Below are 20,541 nucleotides of genomic sequence, written 5' to 3'. Positions count from 1 at the left end.
TTTCACTTCTCTCGGTCATTCTGGAGGCAAAAACGTGATATCGTTTTAAAAAGGAAATTTCATAGAGTTTCTGGCCTTTCCATCTGCTGTCTCATTAAAGGCTTTTCCTTCTAAAGCCCTGCTGACCCACGCCTACCATTTGTCTGAAATCTATTTACCACAGAATAAATGTATTGAGAGTTCATTCCTACAGAAGCTGAAAATTCATTAATATTCCATGCCCACTGCCACTGTAATCAAACTAGGAGTTAGAAGCACATTCAATATCTCAGAGAAAACAATTTTTACCCCCTGCCAACAATCATCTACTCTTGAAGGAGGAAGAAGGTTTGAAGAAAGGGTCTTTCCAGAAAAATACAGAATTTTTTGTCAGGAAGAAATTCTTTACAGTGAGGGTGGTGAGACACTGGAACAGGTCACCCAAAGGAGTTGTGGATGTCCCCTCCCTGGAAGTGTTCAAAGCCATCTCGCATGGAGCTCTTAGAGCAATCTGGTCTAGTGGAAGGTGTCCCTCCCCATGGGAGGGGGGTTGGAACTAGATAATCATTAGGGTCCCTTCCAACTCAAACCACTTTGTGATTCTATGAAGTATTTTGAATAGACAGTGGCGAGAGATGAAAATAAGCTATCATGTAAGACTCAAATTATCCTCCAGGGAAAAAAAACAGAGACTTAATTAGCAACTTGAATGTTCCCTTGTTAGCTTAAGAGTGGATTAAAGAGCCAGGACCAAGATCTGGCCCCATGTGTTTTTCGTTTTTTCTTTTTTCTTTACTTAAAGAAACACAGTTATAGGTCATACAGGATTCACTGCTGCAGGAAGCCTTTCATTACTTTGCCCCAAGGATTTAGTTTGTGCTTAAACCATCTAAGCAGCTTTGTGGCTTATGTACCTGTCCAGTTTAAAAAATCTAGTTTCCTCTTTTCAAAGTCAATTTACTGCTAATCTCAACCTGAGATTTCTAAAGCTACAATCCACTATCACTTTCTATAGCAAAACCAGTAAACCCCATCATACAAGTACGGTGCTACCCAGACAAGATAGAGCACTGTTCAAGCCCCTCAGGCCATTTGGTAAGCATTGCTTACTGGTTCCAATTCTGCTTTTTATGGCTGCAAATACTTCACATTTCAGCGTTCTACCAACTCTGCTCAGGCATTGAAATAGGTTACCCAGGGAGGTAGTAGAATGACCATCGCTAGAGGTGTTCAAGCAGTTCATGGACATGGCTCTGTAGGACACAGAATCATAGCATAGCATGGTTTGGGTTGGAAAGGACCTTAAAGATTATCTAGTTCCAACACCCTACCATGGGCAGACACAGTTTCCACTAGATCAGGCTGCTCAAGTCCCTGTCCCACATGGCCTTGAACACTTCCAAGGAGGGAGCATCCACAGTTTCCCTGTGCAAACTGTTCCAGGGTCTGATCACCCTCACTGTAAAGATTTTCTTCCTAATATCCAATCCAAATCTACCCTCTTCCAGCTTGGTAATTTTGATTTCCGGTTAGTGACACAGAAATAATTAGCAAAGGTCAACCAGTGATTCAGGAACTCTGTTCTCCAGCATTCCTTAAACACTGTTCTTTTCTGCCATGGAGCAGAGCAGAGGTGCCCCAGCTTCCAGCCCCAGATGTCAGAGCTGTGAGCCAGCAGAGCACTGGTACTGCGGTGCTATGTACAGCCAAGTCAGTACCCATGTACATGACCCCACACTAGCCCATGGACACAGGTCTTCTTCCTCCCACAGCCATGCTAGTGTTAACACTGACAGTTGGATTTGGTCTCAGAGGTTTTTTCCAGCTGAAACAGTTCTATGATTCCACAATTCCTTGACTCCTTGGCTACTAATTCACTTTCTTTTTCTTTCCTTCTTTCTTTTTCCTTCCTTTCTCTCATATTTTATGGTAATACATTACTTTGACAGAGACACAGACCTTTTAAAAAAGTATTTCACATTACACTGATTAGTAACTTTATTTTCCTTCACTGCTTGGACTTTGGTGGAATAAAATAAATGAGCCTGTAGGTATACATCTGTTAGGTTTAAATAATACATGAAGGTGAGTGGTGGTATTAAAACAGGAGAAAGCCTCTTTTTCAAGGACAAAATTCTGTGTCACCAAATGTATTTCTAACATCAAACAGCAGCATTATACACAGACCAAATCAGAGACTTTATTTCCTTCAAAACATAATTATACTGCTCAAAGGCATCTATTGTGGGCTTTTATGAGACGACACAATGCAGTTACACTTTGCAGAGCATGCTTCCTACAAGCTGCATTATGAAATATGCCACTGAGAGAAATAATAGTTACATAGACATTAAGCCATGAGAAATGGAGAGGAATAGCCTCTGTAAAATTTGGGAAGAGGAAAGAGCCAATGAGACAGATACAAAGGCACTCCTAAGAGGTAAGAAGAATGGAAACAAGGCTTTCAGAACAGCTAAAGTAAGATGGCATAAGTAAGATACACGAGGCTGCTACCACGTAAGCAGATGTAGCAGAGTCAGTTACAAAAAGCCATGGTTTATTTTCTGTGGTCATTGAAGCCTTAACCACTTGGAACAGGCTGACAACCACCACTGCAATACTAAGTATGAAAAATTAGGGTGGCAAGTCCAAATAAATACTGCCAATACTCAACACACAAAAGAAATTATCAGAGCGAGTGATTTGATTAAATGTTTTTTATATTATGACTGATCTTGAGAGAAAACAGAAGTGAGTACACTTGAAGATTTGTTACCATCCCTAGAGGGCCTGAATCAAGCAGATCATAGAATCACAGAATGGTTTGGGCTGCGGAGACACCTCCTGCTAGACGTGGTTGTTCAAGTACCTATCCAACCTGGCTTTGAACACTTCCAGGCTTGGAGCCTCCACAACCTCTCAAAGGCAACCTGTTCCAGTGCCTCACCACCCTCACAGGGAGGAATTTTCTCCTAAAATCTAATCTAAATCCAGCTTTTTCCAGTCTGGAGCCATTACTCTTCATTCTGTTACTCCATGACTTTGTGAAGAGTCACAGAATCATATAATGGCCTAGGTTGGAAGGGACCTCTGAGATCAAAGTTCTTCTCCAGTTCTCTTGTAGCCCACTTCATTGCTGGAAGGCTGCTCTAAGGTCTTCCCAGGGCCTCAACTGTTTCAGCCTGTCCTCAGAGCAGAGGTGCTCCAGCATTTGGGTCATCTCGGTGGCTCTCCTCCAGACCCGCTTAATATCATTATTTCTTCTTTCTCAATGCAACACTGTTAGAGTGGGCCAATGCAGAGCTGCTCCAGCCATCTGATCAATTTCATGGCCCTCTCTGGACCCACTCTAACTTGTGTTGAGGTCTCCATAGCTGGACACTGCACTCTAGGTGGGGTCTTGAGAGCAGAGGGGAAGAATCCCTCAACCTGCTGGCCAAGCTGCTTTTGATGCAGCCTGGATATTAATAAAAAATCAGTAACTTATGAATAATTATGGTTGGAAAAGATATCCAAGATCATTGAGTCCCCAAATTAATCTAATAGTGCCAAGTCTACTAACAAATCATGTGCCTAAGCACCACACCTGCATGATACTTGATGGTCCCCCAAGCAATGCTTCAGACGAGTAAAACTAATACAAAGGGCACAACACCTTGAAAAAAAAACCTCATTACAGTAGGAGTACAAAATGTAATTCTAAAAGGTAACTAGACCTTCAGCACAGGTTAAGGAGAAAGAAACATCAGTAAATTTTTCACCATGAAGATGGTGAGGCACTGGAATAGGCTGCCCACAGAAGTTGTGAAGGTTCCAGCCCTGGAAGCTGGAGCATCTAAAGCCAGGCTGAATAGGACCTTGAGCAATCTAGTTTAGTAAGAGGGGCTCCTGCCCATTTCAGGGGGGTTTGAAACTAGATGATCTTTAAGGTCGAGGAGACTGGATGAGGCACCTGATGCCATGGCTTAGTTGATTAGATGGAGTTGGGTAATGGGTTGGACTTGATGATCTCAAAGGTCTTTTCCAACCTGGTTAATTCTATTCTATTCTAAAATCAGATTGATTAGAACACGAGCTTGCCTGGCACTGGAACAAGCTGTGTTTACCAGAGACAATTCTCAGCAAATTCTATTGCCCTGAGTAGTATTCAATCAATAAACCTGCCTCTTGTCAAACTGTGTATCATGTCAAGGTCCCTTCCAACCTAAATCATTCCATGACTCTATGAAGTTCCAGAATGAACAACATTGGATCTGAGCCTGACCATGAAGTCACTGCTTTTATTGAGTTACTGATTTTAAGAATGTCAGCTTGTGTAGCAGCACTGAGGTAGTCTGTTGCTGGTGTTTAGCAAGTAACTGCAAAGTAACAGTCAGGAAGAACTAGGATGAATAGTACTGTAAAAACTGCAGAAACTGTGGTATTGGAAAGGCAGATCAATTGCTCCAGGCTTTCATGTTGAAGTGGAAAGAAACATTTTAGGTATTTGATTTCTTCCTTCCCCCGCAGAATTCTCAGTAGCTTGATGTTCTTCCTTGAGTAGAAAAGTAAAAAGACAGGCAAAAAGAATAGCTACCTTCACTAAAACTGACAGTGGATTTCCAGCTTTGATTTGCAGAAGAGGAAGTTAATAGATAGGGTCTATCACAGATTGTCCTGTGTATGTGTACAAATTGACTACCACCTGCAGCTGCAAAATATCTAGAGAGCCTTTTGACCTCATAAGCTTTAGGAATTTGATGTGAAAGGTATTTGGTATTTAATAGAAATCTAGGAGGATGGGTCAAAAAGGTCCCTACACAGGAAGCAAACATTTTAAGTGGAAAAAAAAAGAACCCTTAAAACTTGTGAGGCTGAGTGAAATGAGAATTTACAGCACTATCTAGTACTAAGAGTTCGCACTGAAGGCCTTTCCTTACAATTAGCCATCATAGTTCATGTTATTTGACTCATATCTTTACTGAGGACTTCTTTCCTTTCCTTTATCTGAAAATGAACACAGAAAATTTTGCAGGTTAACAGACAGGTTAACCCTTGCATTAACCCATTACAGCACAGCAATTCAACACAGAAGTAAATCTTCTCTTCAGGTGATAACTTCCCTCATAATGCAACAGGAAGCTGTTTAAGGATTTAAATGTTGAAACCCAAAATACATTATGGTTCATATAGTGCACCAGTTCTGTTCATAAAAACCAAACCGACAAACAAAAAAACCCAAAACCCACAAAAACCCACCCATTTTTTTCCTGCAATCCTAGAAAGTAGTAGCCAATCTATCAATCACATTGAGTCAATATTTCTCAAGAGCACTCCACAGTGTTGCCTTAGAAATGACTGCCATGTAATCTGTAAGAGAATGAGGCTGGACTGATACAAATCCAAATAAATCTGTCAACCGTCTTGTTTTGAATCGGTCTTTGAACAATCATCTACAACAGCTCCTAAATCATTATATGAAATCCATATGGATTAATCATGCAGATTAATCACAACAATCACAATGCTGTGACATGAAAAATGATAAGAAGGACCAGTGAACACTGTTATGCTCTTTTGCCTAGATTTAATCAGTTCTGACTGACAGAGCAGCTATTAGGTGCCAAAGTAAAAAGGTGAAGTCAAATTAACTGCTGCCTTCTAACAAGTCTGTCTTGACAATGAAACATATCACGAGGACAGAAAAATAGAGATGTTATTGGCTGAGTGCATGGCAACAGATTAATGCAACAAATATACAAGCAACCCTTATCTTTCCAAGAAATAAGAACCAGGTTTTTTTCAAGGCACAAAAAAAAATCCCCTCTATGTCTGAAGTCTATAATACTTCAGAGAAAATGTCTCCTTTTGTTTTTCATGTCTAGGCACTGACTTACACTATGAGTACAAAATATCTCCTTTTCTTTCCCACAGTGGAAAAATGTTGCATTTAACTGGCACTGGAACACTGAATGTCTTACTCACCAGCATTGTTTTTAAAACAGGAATGTAAAAATGGATTGATTCTTCTACTGACTGACACACCAAAATTATTGCTAATGTAAAATTCATAGATATCATTTAGGGGCAATGGCTTGAAACTGGAGCAGAGGAGATTTAGGTTGGACATAAGGAGGGAGTTCTTTACTAAGAGAGGGGTAAAATAATGGAACAGAATGGCCAGGGATATAGTTGAGGCCCTGTCCCTGGAGAGATTCAGTGTGGCCCTGGGTAGCCTGATCTAGTTGGAGGTATTGCTGTTCACTGCAGGGGGTTGGACAAGATGGCCTTTGAGAGTCCCTTCCAACCCAATGCAATCTGTGAATCTGTGAATCTGTGAATCTGTATACTTGCCCTGGGAACCAGAAAGGAGACAGTATTATAGCCTCTTTCCCTGGTCCTACACATGACAGCAAACTATCTATGTAAGTTTCCTTGTCTTTCCTTCTGCTTTGGCTACTTCACAGTGATAAAGGTTTTATCAACAGGTACACCAAACAGAGCAAAATTTCATAGGCAGTTTGTGTAGGGTACCAACACTCAACAAAGTCCATCTTGCACCCCATGGGCAGAAGCTGACCAGTAATGTACTCTGTAGAGCTTCTACATTCTCAAGAGAGGACAATTTACTAGGCTACAAACACAAGACAAGCACACAGGCTAACAGAGCCTGACCAGGCAGACATTTCTCACACAAATGTGGTGCTGAGGGACACAGTTTAGCACCAGACTTGGTAGAGTTAGATTATGGTTGGACTTGATGATCTTAAAGGTCTTTTCCAAACCAAACAATCCTATGATTCTATCTAGATACATAAGCAGTCTTAGAAAGACTTGGAACCTGTTGCTTCCACCACAGTCAAGTGAGATGAAAAAGAAAAGCTGAGGAATCTTGCATCACAGAATCACACAAGAGTTTGGGTTGCATGACCTTTAAAGGTCATCTACTCCAACCACTCTTCAGTAACAAAGGACATCTGCAACTAGATCAGGTTGCTCTTTTGTTTCCTTTGCAGCCAGTCTGAAAACTGGTTAGTAAACTGATTCCCACCCCAGCTCTGGCTGAAGGCCACACCTGGATCCTCAGTTAAACAAATCAGCACATGGAGGGAACTTTAGAGATGCTAAACAATCACACTGGCTTTGGCTTCACTGAAAAGCTTCTAATAAATAAGTCTCTTGTTTAGAGCTCTCACTCTACACTTTATTTAATGGAGCTTTAATTATGATGACATTTTAAATGTTGTCTGAGTTAGTCTCACATAAAAATATCTAATGGGCCATTTTTCTGGTTCTTCAATATGTTACCCTAACTGACTTAACTTCAGAGGTCTAATTCAACAGCACAAGCCATAATCCTAACAAGAATGCTTTCACCATTACTGTGTTTTTTAAGTATCTTCCACAGGACTTCATGTTCTTTGTCATGAATTTTACACAAAAGAAACTAAGAAAAGAATGCCAATGACATCTTTGTTGTAAACACTCAAGTAGAAAATTGATATAAAATGTACTTCTGGGCAAAAATGTTATAAATATGGTTTTTTTGTTTTGTTTTGTGTTTTTTTGGGTAGCTATACCAGCCTAAAAAGTTTTAGAAATAGCAAATAACAGATACATTTATTCTACAGTCATAATTGAGGGATTGTTCCACGAAGAATTCCTCTGAATTAACAAGTCTTGTAAAAAGCATTTTTAAACTACTTTCTTTTGTATTCTCCCAGGTGAGACCCCTCTTTACTGCTTGTTTTTAATATATATTATACCAGGAAAAATACAACACATTTACTGCACGGATTAAATATTTTGCTTCTGGGGAAATCCAATTCTATTCATCTCCCCCCTAATCTAGATCTCTACTCAAAATTTGTTTCCTCTCTGTACTCTCCTCTCCAAAAATATCTAAAATAATATAATCTACGGGTGACATTTACAGGGAATGAATGAAGTTTACCGTTTACTGAAACCTACAGGATTGTATTACTCTGTTCATTTAAAATACCCTTCCAGGAAGGCACATACTCCTCCAAGGAATTTTATTCTTTCCAGTTTATGAGAAGGAATCTGGTTAGGTGTAACTCAATTTCTCATCAAGAATTGCCACCTGCCTTTAATTTGATGTAGAACAGAAATCTGCAGACTCACAAATCCTAAAGTGCATAATTATCATCACCAACACTTTGAGCAAGAGCTTGAAATCTATTCAACATAATGGAGAAGGGAAGGTTGACTTTACAGGAAAATCAGTTTGATTTGGAACTAGAGAGTTCAAATTCTTGTTCAGCCTCAAAGTTTATGTGTTGTCTTGGTCAACCACCATGTGATTTCAAAACTCTTCATAAGCCTATAGAGAAAATTATGCAGAAAAATATCATCTGGCTGTTTCACCACCTCAAGTTTACATAAGCAATGCTAAAACTGAGCCTCTCTTCACATAGCCTGCTGTCAAACCCTGCTGGGTCCACCAACTAATTACATCATGTGCCTAAGTGCAGTGTTATTTATGCATTCTGTTGTTGAAAGCGGGGATTCCATATTAAGTTCTCCCTCATTTGAGATATTTCTAGGTCATAAATTTCTGCCTACAATAGAAATTCTTAATATTTTGGCTTGTTATTTTGGCTGTGGTCAGTTCCACTCTTCCATGTTCAAGCCTACCTACTTATGGTACACATAATTCAATTACCTCCCTCATGACTGTGAAGCCCCATCCCTGGAGATATTCAAGGTGAGGCTTCACAGGACTCTGAGCAACCTGATCTAGTTGAGGATGTCCTGCTTACTGCAGAGGGGGTTGAACTAGATGATCTTTAGAAGTCCTCTCCAATCCAGCCCATTCTATGATTAATAAACATACAAGCGAGAGGGTGGTGCAATTTTAGCTGTATTTGAGGGCTAATAGCAATAATAGTAACAGGAACAGTTCTTGAAACAACATGATGATTTTATGCATTAATTAAAATGGTAGCAAGCTAAAGTTGAGATGACAATCCATTCTTGTTTCTTTTTGAGAATGATCACATTGTGATAGCTTCACTAAAAAGAACAGCACCATTCAGAAGAAGGAAGGAAACCACCTGCACAACATCTTCTTCAGTCATGAGCTGATGAGAAGCACTAAGAGCTTAACAACTTGAATCATCAAAGTAGTTTGGGTTCAGAACTCAGCTGAGTAACCAGGGAGTTACTGTTTCAACAGTGGTGTTATGGGATCAGATCAATATTTAGCATTTAGACTTGGATGAGTATAAATTCAGTGTCCAGGAGACAGCTTTGTGGATGTTTGTTCAGTGCTTACAGCTTCCCCACAGGAGAATAAGAATAAAATAAAAACTAGGCATGAATGTAACACAAACTGCACATTCAAGCATGACCCCTGGGTAAACTAATGCACTTAAGAGAACACAAGAAATTAATTTCCACACAAATATTTTGGTCATGACTTTAAAAAGTGATAGATTACTCCATTTGATTACACAGTTCCTGTTTCGGTGATGGGGAGGCAGACAGCAGACTTCAATGTATTTAAACAGGCTTTTTAAAACTTTGCCCCTGTTGATTTAACTCCTCTTCAAATCCTTGCCTTACTAATCTTACCAGGTCAGTGAAAGCAGGTGTGTGCCTCTTCAGCAGTAACCCCTCCACTTTCATCTGCTCAACATAAAAACATGTGCTGTGGAGCTCCCAGCATGTGCTTGGGAAATCCACTGACTTCACAACCATGCTGGCTGAAGCAGGGCATTAGATTTGAAACTGCAAGGGTTAAAAAGTACAGCCTTGCCAGCCACACCCATGGATGACTGGGCAGGAATTGTTAGGAAGAAAGCACTTTAGGTCAGTACTCCATCACAAACACCTCTGAATCCACTGGACACTCTTGTGTCAGCTCAGGGATTATAGTTCCTAGGATGAACACAGAATGGGAATATAGGACCACAGAATCATTTTGGTTGGAAAAGGTCTTTAAGATCATTGAGTCAGACTATTATCTAACTCTATCAAGTCTCTTAGATCATGACACAAACCAACCCTGCAACCCACAAACTACCCTTCTCAGACACCAAGTTGCCTAGAGATCTGCTCTATGCACTCCCCCTGCACAGAAACCAATCTTGCTATTTGCTGTCTTAGCTTTGGTTTGAACAAAAATTTATCAGGGACAAATCATCCCCTTGCCCTAGAATATCAGTTCAGTGGCAGATATTTTATGATAGAAATATGGATGCATATTTAATAATGAAAGAAGACATTTTCCTTTCTCTGCAGTTTATCTAGGGTTAAATACAAGGCAAAGTCACTGAGGAGGTTGGAAGTTTCAGAATGTTCAGGCTCCCAGCTACAAGATGATATATAGACCACACAGGTAGTATATCCCAGCCAGCCTGGTGGGTGTTGGAAGAGATGTCTGGGGATCATTCAGTCCAATACCTCTGCTACAGCAGAGCATGTTGCCCAGGATCACTGTGTCCAGGTGGGTTTAGAATCTCTCCAGAGAAGGGGACTCCACGACCTCTCTGGGCAGCCTTCTCCAGGGCTCTGGCACCCTCACAACACAGAATTTCTGCCCCCCTGTTCAGCTGGAACCTCCTGGTTTCCAATTTGTGCCTATTTGGTCCTTGTCCTTGTCCTGTCACTAGGCACCACTGAAAAGAGTCTGGCCCCATACTCTAGTCCCCTTCCTTTTAGCTCCTGCTGAGCATTGAGAAGATCCCCTCTCAGGCTTCTGGTCTCCAGGCTAAAATGGGGTCTCAGTCCCTTGTAAGAAAGATGCTCCAGTCTCCTCAGCATCTTTGCAGCCTCCACTAGACTCTCTCCAGTAGTACTCTATCTCTCTTGAACTGGGGAGCCCAGCAGTGGACACAATACTCTAGATGTGGCCTAACCATGTCAGAGTTAGAGGGGCAGAAGAACCTCCCTCAATCTGCTCACCACACTCTTCTCACTGCACCCCAGGAGACCATTGGTCTTCTGGGCCAGCAGGGCACTCATGGTCCACCAGGACTCCCAGTTGCTTGAAAGGGTCTCACAAGAACCCTGTTGACTACAGTAACCTGTGTAACATAAGTTAAAGCCACTAAAGAAAAAACCCCACCAAACACGTCAAAGGCATAACGCTAAAGCAGTGTTCAAACCATCTGCATTTCAAACTATTCTAACTTGCTCAGACAGATACTGATTACACTTCTAAGTCATTTAACAGTCCAGGTCATTAGTCATACTGTTCTCCAGAGGGAACCTCACACATTTTCTGCCTTCTGTCCATGATGCCCTCTACATTCCCAGGTGCTGGGGTTTTGTGGTTTGGGTTTTCTTTAGTGGAAGCTTCCCTAATCTAATCAGCATCACTTTATCTTTTTGAAGTTTCCGAGCTCCATCATCCAGGCTCTAAAGGGAATACAGTCCTTGCTGAAAATTACAGAAAAGAAAGTATCTTCTTTCTCACACCCCTTTTTGGAAGAAGAGTCACAGCTACTTCACATATTGGTTCACTGCACATACCTCTGTTTCAAATTCTGTAAATAAACAATTTTTATCATTTAAGTTAGTGACACTTCAGTGTATTCCACTGATCTGTCTTCAGACAGAATGAAATGGCAATGAATTCCAGTCTTCTGGGGAAAAGAAAAGACTGCTGTTTTTTCCTCCTTGAGGTATTTCCTCATTGTGGCCTTCCAGTATCTGAAGGGGGCCTACAGGAAGGCTGGGGAGGGACTTCTCAGGATCTCAGGTAGGGATAGGACTAGGAGGAATGGAATGAAGCTGGAGGTGGGGAGATTCAGACTGGATGTGAGGAGGAAGTTCTTCACCATGAGAGTGGTGAAGCACTGGAATGGGTTGTCCAGAGAGGTGGTTGAGGCCCTGTCCCTGGAGGTGTTTAAGAGCAGGCTGGACGAGGCTCTGGCCAGCCTGATCTAGCGTGGGGTGTCCCTGCCCATGGCAGGGGGGTTGGAACTGGATGATCCTTGTGGTCCCTTCCAACCCTGACTGATACTATGATACTATGATACTATGATTTCCTACTATTATTGACTCAATTAATGCAATAAGCATTCCTTAAAATGACCCCACTATTTACAAAAGAAACTGTGCCCTTCCTCTTTGGCCATTTCAGACATTACTTGATTAATTAGCTGTTTGCAACAAATTCTAAGTGAATCATAATGACTATCACATATTTTTTCCATATGCAGCTCACATTAAATTGTTTTAGAATGACCTAGAATGTACATTTTTTTGTATTATAAAAACTGTTGCTATGTTGAAAAGAACTTGATTTTCCTTTATAGCACAACTCAAGGACATGGCAGAGCTCCAACTGATGTAAGATTATGCTCCCCTTGCAAGATGAGAAAGGAGGAGGGTGACAGTAGATAAAGAAGAATCAAGTGAAAAATACTTTTTTTTTGAGGAAAGTTTATTATGAAGTCCATGCTAGCATCATCACCAAGACACATGAAATCCCTAAGTAAGGTTGATTTGACGTGATAAAACCAGCTCATAACAATTCACTTGACTAGCCTGCAGGCCCAAAAGGTTGTTTAAAATATCCTCACTTGGGTTGCTCTCTGGAGGAGCTCTCTTCTAACTAACAACAGCTGGAAGTTGCAGCCAGTTTCTTGGGGATACCAAAGTGCTGCACAGTCGTCTTCAGCCAAGCAACTGTTATTATATCAGCTTTTTATCTCCAAAGCAACATTTATTTTAGTTCTCATTGGACACACTATCTGGCAACTTTTGCAAGTTATTAAAACTTCTCCTGTGTGCAAGGGAGAAAGTTTGTGTATAAATGGGAAACCCAGTTCATTCTATTTGTTGGGGTTTCTGATGTCTTTTCCCCCTATTTTTATTGCATTCCCTCCTCCTTTTTCTCTTTTTTTTTTTTTTTTTTTTTTTTGTTGTTTGTTTGTTTTAATGTGAACTAAATGAGATTTTTGCATAGTCAAAAAAAACTTTCAGAAACCTAAGATAAACTACGAAAAATAATTAAACCATTCCTGTTTTGTGGTCAGCTCTGTAGAGTTTTAACCTTCCAACTGTCTATTGATCTGTGTTAAGTAATATGGCAGCTGTCACACTCTAGTACTCAGGGGACAAATGCCACACTATTAAAAGCACTGTGACTGTCACCTGAGCTATAATCTGTGTCTACAAAGTCACTATTCTGGACTGAGGTGGATTATGAAGTAAATGCACTTGAAAAGCACTTGAAGGCAGCTTTCTTCTCCCTTTCCACATAACAAATTTGTATGGTACCAAAGAAAACTGGGGAGAGGGAGAGAGGAGAGGCAGGAGGCATATGTAAGGGGTGATTTCCAGCCAGATGGCCAGGAACATCTGCAGAATAAAGTCATGGTATGGTTTGAGCTCTTCATAGTCCTGTTTTACTTCCCTTTTTTGTGTGAACTTATCTAGGGAAAAAATGAAGCATAAGCCAGGTTTTGCTTCCAGTCTGCACACTGGTACAGTTGCAATGGTTTAGCATCAGACTTGGTAAGTTAGGGGATGGTTGGTCTTGATGATTATCAATCCAATCAAAATGATTCTATGATTTTATAAAATGCTAGAAGTGGCTACATAAAAATTTCTCATTTTTTTCCCTCCATTTCTGCCACATCACCTCTGATGGCACACAGAGGTATTCAGTAAAATTGGCATATGTTCTGCATAATCTACAACAACAGATTGGACAATGTATTTTGAAATTGCATTTTAGTATCTCCTCATTGTTTTGTCATTAAAACCCATAAATTCTAGGCCAGAGGAAGTCAGGCTAGAATTCTCTGAGACTGCTGGGAGGAATTAGTTGTGAGTAATAATTCCTGTTCAATGTCCTGTGCTAAAAGCCGAAAGTACAACTGCACCATCTGGACTGTAACAACAAGTGAGTTTGTTAATGATAAGTAAAGGAGGTATACAGGGACCTGTGCTGTCACAAGCAGTACAGTGTGTTGATTACTGTGACAACAATGCAACTTCCATTGATAATAGAATTTACTTTAATTAAGATATAGAAACAGGGATGGTTATTTTCGCTTGGTAGCATTTTAACTGCCTGCAATTACTATATATATATACCTCCAGGACATTATATGCATTTATAACATCTGGCCACTGATAAAAAAATGAATGCTCCTTAGCTTTGGTGTTCCCTTTTAGTAAGATAACAGCTTGTAGGCTCTGCAATAGCAAAATGCTCAGGTGAGTAGGGTAAGACTAAAAATAAAAGACAGTGGTTCAACACTTGTACATCCAAACTACAGCATTTTAAAGTAATTATTCTTCCATCATCTTAAAAAACATACAATAACTATATTGCAGAAACTCTTTCAGACATCCAGCTTGTTACAGGCAAGTGCAACATGAGACTCACAGAATCATAGAATGGTAAGGGTTGGAAGGGACTTCTGGAGATCATTCAGTCCAACACCTTTGCTAAAGCAGGGTCACCCACAACAGGTTTCCCAGGATCACAATGTCCAGGTGGGCTGGAATCTCTACAGAGAAGGAGACTCTACAACCTCTCTGGGCAGCCTGCTCCAGGGCTCCAGAATCCTCACAGCAAGGAAGTTCTTCCCTCTGTTCAGATGGAACTTCCTGGCTTCCAGTTTGTGCCCATTGTCTCTTGTCCTATCACTGGGCACCACTGAAAAGAGTCTGGCTCTATCCTCTCAGCTTCCACCCTTTAGCTCTTGCTGAGCCCTGAGAAGATCCCCTCTCCAGCGGCTCTTCTCCAGAGTATTTAGCCTCAGGTTCTCAGGTCCTCTCCCTCACAGAGATGCTTCAGTGCCCTCAGCAACATTGTATCCTCCACTGGCCTCTCTGAATGTCTCTGAATTCGTCATTCTCAGTACCCTTTGTCATGTTCTAACTTTCCCCTCCTTCCTATCCACTCTGGTTAACGATGACAATTGTCACTGGTTACAGTTTCACATTCCGCCCCTCCAATGGCTGAAGTCTGCTGTAAGAACAATTCGATGTGACAGCTCATCTTTTTGCCCAGTGGGGGTCCTCACTCAAGTGTGGCTGTGAAAGCAATTTCCATTTTGATGATGACCAAAGCCTTTGTGATTCAGAGTCAAGCAAGTTAAAAAGGAAGAAGGATCCCAGCATCACAGCCATCAGTATCTTAACCTTTCCAAGGAAATGAAATGAAACTGAGATACAGCACACATAGAAACTGTTACATATCCTGGCATACTTCAGCAGAAGTGCTTGCAAGCTCTTATTTGCAGGTGTTAATGAGACAGCCATGAAAATCCAGTCAGACCCAAAACTTGGTGCTGCTGCTGCTTGTAAAAGGGTTTGTTTTGAACCATGAACTAACCAGATATAAGCCTGATAGTTGGAAACCAATCTAGATTATATCCAATCCTTAAAAAAATCCACTGCAGAACAAGCCTAAAAAAAAACCTCAGGGAATGGAGGAGGAAGGGGGTTGATGCTTTGGCTTATGGAGTTCCTCTTCCTGTAAGAGACATTAAATGAGCTGAGGCCCTGCTTCTAGGAAGAAGCTGGACATCTGCCTGCTGATGAAAAGTAGCCAATTAATTCCTCTTTGCTTTTTTTTTTTAAACTACACTGCCATTCTTATTAAATTGTCATCTTAATCCACAAGTCTTTTAGCCTTCCGTCTATTTTTCTCCCCATCTCCCAAGAGCAGTGAGGAAAAGCTAAGATGGGTGTTTGGCTGCTGGCCATGATCAACCCATCACAACTTGTTTAGTGCAAACTGATGTCTAGATTTCAGGAAGAGTAAGCATTCTCTGAGACCCAAGCAGTATGCCATATTTCATTTTTTCCACAGTGGCATTTATCACTTTGAGGTTCTCTTGATTACAGGAGGAAATCAAAAGCACATGCATTTCTTTACCACAGCTATGCAGACCTTTGCTGATGCAATCCAATCACTCAGCCCCTGGAATGTCCCTCCTTGGAGACACTCAAAACTCAGGAAGATGTGGCCCTGAGCAACCTGATGCAGCTTTGGCCCTGTGTTATCTGGAGCTTAGACCACATGAACTCCATTTGCTGCTTGTCACCTGAATTACTCTAGGCTTCCATGATCTTGTAATCTTTACTTCATTCCAAGCAGACCTCTAAAAAAGCTATTTTCAGCTTTCCAGCAGACCTGCAATAGGTTTAATATGGAGCTAATTTTCTATGATAAGCCAAGCTGCATCCATTCAGCATTTGGGCTCCTTGCTCTTTTCCTGTCTTTTTGGTTTGTTTTGTTGGGTTTTGTTTTTTGTTTGTTTCTTTTTTTCCACCAAAGAAGAAATTATTCATTAGGAACAACAGCAATTAACACACTAAGTGGTTGAAGAAGCTCAAGGCAAAAGTCTTCCATAACTTTTACTCTTCTCAGTTTGGGGAAAAAAACTCAACACTAACACATGCACAGTTCTGCAAGGGTGTGGATCTATTTCAGTTCTCTGTGGAATTCAGTGAAGCCAGCAGGCACTGAAGCTAGGAAGAACAATTTCTAGTCACAAAACGATCTCAATAGGAGTTGTCTAAGAGACATACAAAATATGTGACTTCTCAGGAGAGCTCCCTCTGTTCAGTACAGCCATGTTATTAACTTGTGGGCTGAATATGACTTACAAGAGTTTTTCACGTCCTCCTCTGCCTGAGGGTAGGGAGATTGGAGATACATTTTCCACTGCACCCTGCACAATCTACAATATAAAGCCATCATCTCTGTCACTTACACATTGTTTCCACCAAGATCCATCATCCAAGTCAAGGTAGTGCTGCCTTGACACAATCACAGGCAGTGTCAGAACCACCTTCTCTGTATTGCTGTGTATTTTCAGAATATGCAGGACATGTATCAGGGCATTAGAATGTCAGTGATGACTCCACAACTCACCTGTCAATAATGGCGCACATGTCAATGGTGACATTGGCAAAGCTTCCCAGCTGGCCTTGCTCCACTGCATGTAAATCCACCAGCTGATCATCCACGTGAATAAACTGCATGCATCCTTGAAATGAATGCTGAAACAGCAAGTGATCCGAGTCGTTCATCTGCACAGGCAATCCTATAGAGCAGTAGAATAAAGAGCACTATTAAATTTATATACTATTGCTCAAACCAGTATTTTTTGACAGGAAAATATGTTTCTAGACAGTGGAAGAGAAAGGCAAGGTGGGAAGAAAATATTGTATAGTTATCAGATGATATTGCAGTGGCACCAATATAAGTCATTGGCAATGACCTGCAATAATTTATACAGTACAGCCCATCATTCTTTCATTATCTTTTTGTCTATGGGATGGAAATCTTCTGATATCCTTTTCTTCCTCCAGCCCTCTGTTGCTATTTCTCAATTCTTCCCTCTTTGTACAAAGATTAAGGGAAGAGAAAAAACATTAATCTTGCTATATTTAGAAAGATATTTATATTTATATATTGCCATTTCTCAGATTTTTCTGAGTCATATTCCATGTCTTCCATGAAGTGAATTTCCAGTTCAGATTTTGCTAGAACTAGGCCTCCTGGGCACGGTGGACTTTTGTACTAGAAACTTTCTGTAAACTTAGAACTAGCCCTAAAATCTAAAGTCCTGGCCATCTTGTGAGAACTCTGAGGACATTCTGTAGTACTTTGGGTTTTGCTCCAAACATGCTCATTTGCCTGTCTTTCTGAAGGTAGTTTATAGGAGATGAGAATGAATTAGTGTTTCAACTCAGGCTAAGAGGCAGGAAGAAAGAGTATATTTGTATGCAATTGTTCAACTGAATGCCCTTCAGAAGTGAGTGTGTCAATTTACCTTGAGAAAAATGTCCTCTGTAAGATGCTGGGGAGCCTCTTTCACTATTTATAAATCTTAAACAATGAACTCCCTTGAAAAAGCTTCAAGAAAATAATTTAGACAGAATCTGTTTAAGATGAGAGGGAAAGAAAGGAGAATGGCTGACAACAGCTTCTTTGCAAAGGATGTAGAAAGTCTGAAAAATCACAGAATGGTAGGATGAGGAGGAATGGATTGAAGCTGGAAGAGGGAAGATTTAGACTGGATATTAGGAAGAAATTCTTTAAAGTGAGGGTGGTGAAACACTGGAACAGACTGCCCAGGGATGTTGTGGATGCCCTCTTCCTGGGGGTGTTCAAGGCCAGGTTAGACGAGGCTTTGAGAAACCTGGTCTAGTGGATGGTGTCTGTGCCTATAGCAGGGGAGATGGAACTAGATGATCTTTAAGGTCCCATCCCACCTTCCAGCTCCATAACTGTGTGAAATATAATGACTTCTCCCCCTTTATGGTTGGTTGTCTCTGAAGCTATTCTAAATGTTAGCCAAGCTATATGAGGGATGATAGCAGCAGAGAGGAGGCAGTCCAGAAGATTCCTGGAGTGAGTGGAGGACTGCTTCCTGATGCAGCTGTTAAGTGAGCCTACAAGGGGACAGGCTCTGCTTGACCTGCTGTTCTCCAATAGGGAAGGGCTGGTGGGAGACGTGATCGTGGGAGGCTGCCTAGGGAGCAGTGACCACGAGATAGTGAAGTTTTCAATATGCAGGGAGATAGGGAGGAGCACCAACAGAACCTTCACCTTGGACTTCTGGAGGGCGAACTTCAGCCTGTTTAAGAAACTTATTTGTAAAGTCCCCTGGGTACCAGCCCTCATGAACCAAGGGGTCCAGGAGGGTTGGAACTACTTCAAACAGGAGCTCTTGAAGGCACAGGAACTGGCAGTTCCCATGTGCCAAAAGGCAAGCCGGCGGGGAAGGCGACTGGCCTGGATGACCAAGCAGCCCCTGGAGGATTTAAGGGGGAAGAAGAGGCTGTATCACCTTTGGAAGGAGGGGAAGGCTTCTCGAGGTATGTTCAAGGAAGTTGTTAGATTATGGAGGAATAAAATTAGGGAGGCAAAGGCCCAGTTGGAACTGAAGCTGGCCACCTCAGTCAAAGACAATAAAAGCATTTTCACAAATATATTAACAATAAAAAGAAGGGCAGGAAGAACCTGCACTCCTTATTGGACCTGGAGGAGAACAAGGTGACTGAAGACGAGGAGAAGGCTGAGGTCCTGAACACCTTCTTTGCCTCAGTTTTTAACAGCAAGGCAGGAGGAGTTCAGGAGGAGTGGCCTCCTGAGCTGGGCGATGGGGTCGGGGAGCAGTGTAGTGCCCCGGAAATCCATGAGGAATTAGTTCGGGACCTGCTGAGCTACTTGGACACTCACAAGTCCATGGGACCAGATGGGATCCATCCTAGGGTGCTGAGAGAGCTGGCAGATGAGCTGGCCAAGCCACTCTCCATCATTTTCCTCCAGTCCTGGCTCGCCAATGAGGTCCCAGATGACTGGAAACTGGCCAGTGTGGTCCCCATCCACAAGAAGGGTCAGATGGAGGAACTCCAGGCCAGTCAGCCTGACCTCAGTGCCAGGGAAAGTGATGGAGCAGATTATCCTGGCAGCAATAACTGTGCACCTGAAGGATGGCCAAGGGCTCAGGTCCAGCCAACATGGATTTAGGAAGGGCAGGTCCTGCCTCTCCAACCTGATCTCCTTCTATGATCAGGTGACCCGTCTGGTGGACGTGGGGAGGCCTGTGGATGTGGTCTACCTGGACTTCAGCAAGGCCTTTGACACCACCCCCACAGCAAACTGCTGGCTAAGCTGTCAGCTCGTGGCTTGGACTGCAACACTCTGTGCTGGGTTAGGAACTGGCTGGAGGGCCGGGCCCATAGAGTAGTGGTGAATGGTGCCATGTCCAGCTGGCGGCCAGTCACCAGTGGTGTCCCCCAGGGATCAGTGCTGGGCCCTGTCCTCTTCAACATCTTCATAGTTTCATAGTTTCATAGTTTCATTCAGGGTTGGAAGGGACCACAGGGATCATCTAGTTCCAACCCCCCTGCCATGGGCAGGGACACCCCACACTAGATCAGGCTGGACAGAGCCTCGTCCAGCCTGGGCTTAAACACCCCCAGGGACGGGGCCTCGACCACCTCCCTGGACAACCCATTCCAGGGTCTCACCACTCTCATGGTGAAGAACCTCCTCCTCACATCTAGCCTGAATCTCCCCACCTCTAGCTTCATTCCATTCCCCCTAGTCCTATCACTACCTGAGATCCTGAGAAGTCCTTCCCCAGCCTTCCTGTAGGCCCCCTTCAGGTACTGGAAGGCCACAATTAGGTCACCTCGGAGCCTTCTCTTCTGCAGACTGAACAGCCCCAACTCCCTCAGTCTGTCCTCATAGGAGAGGTGCTCCAGCCCTCTGATCATCCTTGTGGCCCTTCTCTGGACACGCTCCAGCACCTCCACATCCCTCTTGTAATAGGGGCTCCAGAACTGGACACAGTACTCCAGGTGGGGTCTCACCAGGGCTGAGTAGAGGGGGAGGATCACCTCCCTCAACCTGCTAGCCACACTTCTCCTGATGCAGCCCAGGATCTGATTGGCTTTGTGGGCTGCAAGTGCACACTGAGAGCTCATGTTGAGCTTTTTGTCCACCAGCACCCCCAAGTCTCTCTCCTCAGGGCTACTTTCCAGCCAGTCATTGCCCAGCCTGCATTTGTGCCTGGGATTGCCTCGACCCAGATGCAGGACCCTGCACTTGCTCTTATTGAACTTCAT

At 42.4% G+C, this 20,541-nt stretch overlaps 1 protein-coding gene across 1 annotated transcript in view; it reads right to left on the bottom strand.

The window, feature by feature from the left end:
• Positions 1 to 20,541, bottom strand: part of CNTNAP2 (contactin associated protein 2) — a 1,101,400-nt gene that overhangs the window by 370,858 nt on the left and 710,001 nt on the right. Inside the window, exon 10 of the mRNA XM_068156823.1 lies at positions 16,832 to 17,003. Within this exon, the coding sequence (XP_068012924.1) occupies positions 16,832 to 17,003 (172 nt within the window). The remainder of the gene's footprint in view (positions 1 to 16,831; positions 17,004 to 20,541) is intronic.

Source organism: Melanerpes formicivorus, unplaced genomic scaffold, assembly GCF_026170545.1.
Source record: "Melanerpes formicivorus ecotype bairdi unplaced genomic scaffold, bMelFor1.0.p_v2 SCAF_35, whole genome shotgun sequence".
Lineage (NCBI taxonomy): Eukaryota > Metazoa > Chordata > Aves > Piciformes > Picidae > Melanerpes > Melanerpes formicivorus.
This window is presented reverse-complemented; position numbering and strand designations above follow the sequence as displayed.